General features: G+C 58.4%; 4 protein-coding genes across 4 annotated transcripts in view; 2 read left to right on the plus strand and 2 right to left on the minus strand.

Moving 5' to 3' along the window:
• Positions 1-573: 573 nt before the first annotated feature.
• GGTG_03736 (hypothetical protein) lies at positions 574-2,492 on the minus strand (the record flags this gene model as incomplete). The annotated part of the gene is made up of 1 exon (XM_009221518.1): positions 574-2,492. The coding sequence occupies one exon, from the start codon at positions 2,490-2,492 to the stop codon at positions 918-920; it is 1,575 nt and encodes a 524-aa protein (XP_009219782.1). The 3' UTR covers positions 574-917.
• A 408-nt stretch (positions 2,493-2,900) lies between these two features.
• GGTG_03737 (hypothetical protein) lies at positions 2,901-3,385 on the plus strand (the record flags this gene model as incomplete). The annotated part of the gene is made up of 2 exons (XM_009221519.1): positions 2,901-3,072; positions 3,375-3,385. 2 exons carry the CDS (start codon positions 2,901-2,903, stop codon positions 3,383-3,385), a joined length of 183 nt encoding a protein of 60 aa, XP_009219783.1.
• Positions 3,386-4,182: 797 nt separating this feature from the next.
• Positions 4,183-5,722, minus strand: GGTG_03738 (PQ loop repeat protein). Its single transcript, XM_009221520.1, has 3 exons — positions 5,514-5,722; positions 5,185-5,442; positions 4,183-5,108 (listed from the first exon to the last, which is right to left on the minus strand). The coding sequence occupies exons 1-3, from the start codon at positions 5,588-5,590 to the stop codon at positions 4,469-4,471; spliced, it is 975 nt and encodes a 324-aa protein (XP_009219784.1). The 5' UTR covers positions 5,591-5,722; the 3' UTR covers positions 4,183-4,468.
• A 279-nt stretch (positions 5,723-6,001) lies between these two features.
• GGTG_03739 (hypothetical protein) overlaps positions 6,002-6,956 on the plus strand; it is a gene marked incomplete at its 5' end in the record, with an annotated part of 1,963 nt that continues 1,008 nt past the window's right edge. Inside the window, one exon of the mRNA XM_009221521.1 lies at positions 6,002-6,913. Within this exon, the coding sequence (XP_009219785.1) occupies positions 6,002-6,913 (912 nt within the window). The remainder of the gene's footprint in view (positions 6,914-6,956) is intronic.

The following is a 6,956-nucleotide window of genomic DNA, read 5'->3' on the forward strand; positions in this document are numbered from 1 at the left end:
GCTTCCAATTAACCCACGCAAATAACGCAAAATTTTCGGTTTTTGTTAGCTTTTTATTGTGCCCGCCGTTTTTTACTTTGCCGGCGCCTTTTTGCCGGCGCTTTTGCAATAAGCAAGGGTTTATCCCGTACTGCCGCGCGCAAGCGGCAAAGGTTTTAAAGCCGTTTTAATCGAAGGCTTCCAAAGCTATTAGGACCCGGGCTTTATTAGCCCGGGCCTTTTCGCGCTTTTTTTCGCACCGGATTTTAGGCATTTCGGTAAAATTTGGCTGGAAAACCTAAAAGCGCAAGGCTTAAATTGGCGAGGTTAAAATTACGATGGTTTTTTGGCTATGCACCGTGCCTATAGGAATTCGGCTAACTATTACCTTTTTCGGCGATATATTGGTTTCTAGCTAATTTGGCTGGGGAAAAATGTTACAGAAAAACGTCGAATTGCCCCGAAAACGTCGAATTGCCCCGCCGCACTTTACTCCGGAGGACCGTTAAATTGCAGGCGCTTTTAGCCCGCACGAGTAGTTATAAATGTGTGAATTAATGGCCTTGCGTGTAGATGGCTCAAAACACGCTTTAATGGACTCGTAAGATTTCGTATTAATTCCATAATTAGATATGTCGGTAGACCCACTAAAATTCAGGGTCTCATCTGATAACAAGCAAACTCCTGCCTTTTCCGGTTTGGGTATATCTTTATAAGCCAATCCTCGCTGAGTAAGGATAGAGAGGAAGGCAGGCAACGGGATCGGTGTGATGGTGGAATGGATCAAAGAATGCGTGGTGTGTTGATTTTGGTGCTATCGGGGCAATTTCATGTCAGCCCCGCAAACGCCGGTTGGTGTCCTCCCACTGCTGCCAAAACAGGGCTCAACGCAGGGGCGCTGGTTTGGGGAAGATGTATACGAGTCGACTTTGCTCGAGCTAGGTCTGACGCTCGACCCTCGACTCTTTCAGGAAGTCGGGGACTGCGCCATTCCCAGTGTCATCCTGCAACTGCCCGTGCTGGCTGTTGTGGAGGGCCATCCTGCCGTTTTTGACCTGGTACCTTGGTGTCTGACCTAGGGGCGGAGGCATGCTTGGTACCAAATCGGGTCGCGAACCGGCCGTAACCCCGCCGATGCTGCTTCTGCTGCTTCTGCTGCTCCGAATGCTCCGGCTGGCGTTGGCAGCCATGTTGTTGCGGCCTCCGTCACCCATGCTGGCTGCTCCCCGCTCCGCATCACGCAGCCACTCATCGTCCCCTTCGATCTGCCCTCTGCCGCCACCGCCCTTCTCGCCGCTTATGCTCTTGCCGGCATCGCTGCCGCTGCTTTTGCCCCGCGACCCCCAGCCCCGGATCCAGCCGCGGCGACGGCCCAATATGGCGAATACGACAGCGATGAGCATGATAGCTGCAACACCGCCTACCACTGGGGCGGCAATCCAGGCCTGAGAGCTAGCTGCCGTGGCCGGCAGTTGCTCCGGTTGCGGTTGCACAGGCGGTGTTGTGTTGCTGGTACCCGGCGCTGGTGGCTGCACAAGAGACCCGCGCGTTGATGTCGCAAAAGTGGCCGAGGATGGGCCGGGCGCCGTCACGGACTGCGATGGCCCCCGAGTGGTCGCAGCGCTAGACGCTTGCGCCGGCGGTGCCGAAAGTCCCGAGGACGCCACTGGGTTCTGGGCAGTAGGGGGCGATGGAGTCGAAAAAGCAGGCTGGCCGCTTGGGATCGGCACGAGCACCACACCCTGCCCGCTGCCGCCACCGGCCGCCGGCGATGATGAGGCTGGGGGAGCAGGATTGCTTGCAGGCTGCTCAGTCGTCCCGCCGCCAGAGTTACCACCGCGGTTCAGTATGGCCGTGTCAATGTCTTGGACGCCAATAATGTCCGCGACACTATTTTTCAGGTAGCAATTGTTGAACCCACCCGTCATTTTCCAGTCGTACGAGACAGCAACACAGGCACTAGACCGGGCGCAAAGCTCGGTGCAGTCGAAGAAAGTGGCTGTGTGCTGCTGGAGGAAGTCGCCGCCATCGAGGACGTTGGCGCATGAAACGTTGAAGCGCTTGGAGCCTGCAGAAGGGCTCGTCTGCATCGAAGGGCCCAGCGTGCTGCACTGAGGGTTGATGGCGGTGGGGAAGATTGCGAGGGCAGAGTCGAAGCCGTCGGATGGCCTTGAACTCTGGGCGATGTTGGCGCCGGCGCGGACGCGACAGGTTCTGCCGTTGAACGAAACACCGTCGCAGCGTGGGTGCGTTGACGCACAGGCGTCGACACATCCGATAAAGCTGATCATGGGCATCTCGTTGAGAACATCGCCCCCGAGGTTGAGGCCGCATTGCAGCGAAAAGGACTGGCTCGTGCCAATAGTCGTACCGTTGCCCCCAGGGCAGGGCGCTGTGTTTCCCCTCTGGCCATCGTTGTTGTCGTTGTTACTTTCGCCAACTCTGCCACGTCCAAAACCACCACCTTGTCCCCCACCCCTATTAAATCGTCCCCCGCGGCCGTTGTCACCCATAACTTCGGCTTGCCCGGGCTGATCGAGAAATTACAGATTCGGAGAGGCAGAAGGTGGGGTTTATTAGGTGCCGTGCCCAGTGTATTTGGGGAGGCGAGTAGGCGCGAAGAGAATCTTGGTCGTTTTCCAGAAACGATTGGTGATTAGAAGAAAGTAAAAGGAATGGAGATGGGGCCGCGTGTATAATCAGGAGGTCAGCCCGGTCAACAGGAGTGATTATACAGGGAACGGGAAAGCAACATATTGATGATGGAACAGCCACCAGACACAAGAGCGAGAGTATTGGGTTCGAGGAAGTCTGCAGCCTTGGCCAACCCCAAGAGGATAAGAGCTTGGGGGCACAGAGGAGGGGCAGAGAAGCGGCGGCTTTGACGTAAAGAGGAGAAGGGTCGTCACCCACACGTCGCCATGGCAGGCAGCACCATGGTGGCCGGGGCTCTGGGCGCCGGCCTATCGCGGTGGGTCGTTGTTTGTTGGGCAGGGCGATTTCTGTGCCTGTCAGATCCCGGTGGCAGGCGAAGACGGCGCGAACCCCTCAGGGCAGCCCCCCTGCAGGACGCCAAGTTGTCGATGGATCATGGTTCGTGGATTTGGCGGGCGCATTTTCTGGCCGTCTCTACAGCCGGTCTCGGGATCTCGCAGCGCAGGGCCCACGCTGGCCGGAGCGGGCGCTGCGAGGTGGATAAAGAGGGACATGAGACGTCGAGCTCGAGATTGACAGTTTCTAATCCGCGTCGATCATCCCTTTGGCCTGACTTTGGTGATCCCCGACGCTGTTTTGTCCGAGCGCCGCCGAACTTGGCCCTTTTCCCAATGTGGACCGCGTCCGTCCTGCGCGCCTCCCGAGTTGGGCAACGGCTAGAGCGTGACTGACGGATCCAGATCGAGATTGATCTCAGGGCGTTGTGCAGCCATCCCCGGACCCCATCGTCTGTGCGCAGCCGTTGCAACAACGATGGAGCGAGCGATGGGGGCAAATATGGGCACAGTGGCAGCCCAAGTTTAGCTTATTTCAGCCTTCTTGCCGGATGCAACACCACACGCAGCCTTCAGTCTTGATAGCCAGCCGCCTTCGCCCTAGCCTGAGCAAGCCTGCCACAGCGGACTTGAGCCGTCGCCGGCCCGTGCTTTCCAGACTTGTGCCGCCGCGGCTGTGTTCTTCCTTCTCCTTGTGCAAAATAGCCGAGGGAGGTGGAAGATGCATGGAGGAAGAGCATGAACATCAGGAGACGCGACCCATAATCCCAAGCCCGCGCAGCGCTTATCCCCCCCACACCACCGACCAGCAACGTCGAACCGCGTTTTGTGGTGAACAATGCCCGAGGCCCCTTGCATCACATTGCAAGTCTTCCAGCGCATCAAGGACGCCGGGCTTACTTTTTTTTCTTCCTTCTTTTACCGGTCTAACCTAGTCAGCGTCCCAGCGATCCCGGAAATGTGCCCGCAGAGCCGCAAACTCAATCTGGGAACGTCCCTGTGAGGTCGCTGTGTGGGCCTTGGCATCGCGAGTTTGAGGAAACGATCCCGTTCTGTTTCCGGAGCTTTTAGTAGCAGTTGACAACCTCCCCCCTCGCTGCAGGAAATATGCCTAGGGGATCTAACAATCACTACGCCGCTATTGCGCTGCGAGCACGTCGGTGCGACTTATTTCCTCCCTTGAGGGACGATCTCGGCACCGCTGGACATGATTCACAGGCACACGTGTATCATATTACCGTCCTATGTGGCATAAAGGAAGAAGAAAAAAGAAAAGGGAAGGAAATCTGTCTAAGCAGGTACCATGTACCTTGAATGAATTCATGTAGATACCCAACAAACATACGCTCTAAAAATAAGGCCACAGAAAATGAAAGGAAAAGAGACTGACAAATAGAACGAAACCTGTGCGACGCCTCTCCGACCCTGCGATACGTTTCGAGCTGCGTGCACAACATTTCCGAGCTTTGGTACCTACGCCCGCTTATAAATCCCTGTCCTTACGTCATGTAGGATGCCCCATTCCCAGACGCCTTCAGCAGAGGCTGCCTTTCAGCTGGGCCGTCGGCGTCCGCGGCAGACGACCCCTGAGGCTCGACCAAGACAGTGGTCCCATTCGGAGCCCGCCCCGTCGCCCCGCCCGACGCGGTGGCGGGGCTCCCCTCGGCGTGACTCTTGTCGCGCCTGATCTCGTAGTATATGGCCATGGAGAGCAGGATGCCTTGCATGGAGGCGGTGAGCAAGATGATGCCCCAGGAGCTCCATCCGGCAGGCCCGAAACGGGCAAAAAGGCTGCTGGCAAAGAGGAAGCCGCCCGGAGTCTGGATGCACATCATGGGGATGCTCAGGCTGCCGACATGCTTGAGTCGATACGTGGTCCAGATCTGGGGCAGGTACTGGACCCCGGCCAGCGCCGCCGCCGACAGACCTAGCGTGTTGGCCCAGCCGGATAGGTGCTGCGGGAAGACGTAACCGATGACGGCCGTGGTCACGATGACGACCAGCCCGTGCAGGAAGCAGATGCACGCCACCGCCACCGCCGTCTGCCACCTCGGCTGCTCCTCGGCTGCGAGGTCTTCCTCTTCGTCGCTGGATACGGTCGCGTTGTCGTAACGGAAGAACACGAGGAACAGTACGAGACTAGAGTTTGCGCGTGTCGAATGCGTTCGTTAGATCGATCCCCAAATCACCGCAAGAGCCAGCGGACAAGACCAACATTACGGCAAAGCATATCCACTGGGCGCCCAGCTGGGCAATCCCGAGCAGGCCGGCGAGGCAGTGAAAAGTATCGAGGTCCTTGCAGCAGGCCACGTCCTGGCGGGACTGGGGTAAGGTGAGGATGTTGGCGAAGCCCGACGTGGCCGACGTGACGCCGAGCAGGACGAAGTAGGGCGAGATGCCCTCCGAGGTGCCGCGCGAGATGATTCGGTAGTGTTGGGGGAGGTATGAGATGAGCATGCCGATGACGATTATTCTACGACAAGGTTATGACAGCGCGGGAGTCAGCATGGAACCGGAGGCTCTCTGTTTGTTTGGGACGCTCACATCGACACGATGAGGTTGATGGCCCCCGGCGACCGGAGCTCGTCGCAACGTTCGGACAGGTCCATGATCGACGCCATTGCGGAAGCGGTGCTTTGGACGGTGGTGGCTGAGGCTAGGCCCAGTGGCTGTTTGCGCGTGCCGTCAGCACGACGACGACGATGTCGAGCCAAGCTTCATCCGAACAACAAGGGTCAGGCACACAGCGTCGGAGTTGCCTCTTAGCGTCCAAGCTCCCAACACGTGCACCGTGCGGCGGTCCCACTAGCCCCCACCCCAAAAGGCTGGGCCTCGCACTAGCGGGTTCCTGCAGGGCAGGTCCACTCCGTCTGGGCCTGAATTGGCTCAATGGAATTCTATTCCACGATACTGTGCTGGGAATCAACCTCGATTTTTCCAAGCGAGCTTCACTTCTTTATATACGGCTGCTATGGGGTTTCCCGCACTTGATTTCTCAGTAATTCCGTGCTTTACCCAGCTGTACCACGAGGATGGAAGTCCCGTCACCACCACAGCCGTCATCAAAGCCCAAACCGCGCCTTGATATCGTCGCCTCGGGCAGTCCAGAAAGCCAGCAGCATGGCAAAACTCACAGCGCACTACTAGATCGGTCTTCTTCCTCACTAGGAATCAGGCCGTTTTTCAAGAGCCTTGAGTGGTCTGCAGACGGAACCACCGTCATCGCCTCGTCCTCAGATGACCGCATCTGCAGCTATGTCCTCCCACAAAGCCTTCTGGAGCCGCGGCAGGCTCCCTTTTCGCTCTCCCCACAGGGCGTCCTGACGCTTCCTGAGCCATCAAGGGCCATCGCTCCCTGCCCATACTATTCCTTGGGCTATCCTTTGACCCAGACCGTCCTGGTTGCCTGCAAGGATCACCCCATACAGCTTCTCAGCGCTTTCCCGGATGGGCTGCCGGAGGAATCGCTCCGCCAAGAGGATGCCGATGACGAGGAGGAGGAAGAAGAACCCACAAACACGTTGCCCGCCTCCCCCTCCGCATCTTCCGTCTCAAGCGCATCATCCTCTTCTTCCACATCATCACGCGCGCCGTCTCAGGCGCGCCGCCCGCAGCACCAACCCCCATTAGCCTCCTACAGTCTCATCAAGCGGGAGACCGAGGCCTTTTTAACGTCGTCCTCTATTATCTGGCAGGCCCCAGGCACCCACTTCGTCGCCGGCTCTAATAACCTGATTGCCTACTTCGACGCCTCTAGGACGGGTGAGGGCCCCGTCTCGCGCATCCCCACCATCCCGTCCACTCGCCACCTCCTAAAGGGCGGCGGCGTTGGTATGAAGGGCACCGTGTCCGCCCTTGCCGCCCAGCCCGACACCAGCCTGGTCGCCGCCGGGACGTGGACGCGCTGGGTCGGGCTCTACGACCTCTCCCGCGCCGACTCGTGCGTCGCCAACTGGAGCCTCACCGCCAGCGGGCGCGGCGCGGGGG

Source organism: Gaeumannomyces tritici (assembly GCF_000145635.1).
Source record: "Gaeumannomyces tritici R3-111a-1 unplaced genomic scaffold supercont2.2, whole genome shotgun sequence".
NCBI lineage: Eukaryota > Fungi > Ascomycota > Sordariomycetes > Magnaporthales > Magnaporthaceae > Gaeumannomyces > Gaeumannomyces tritici.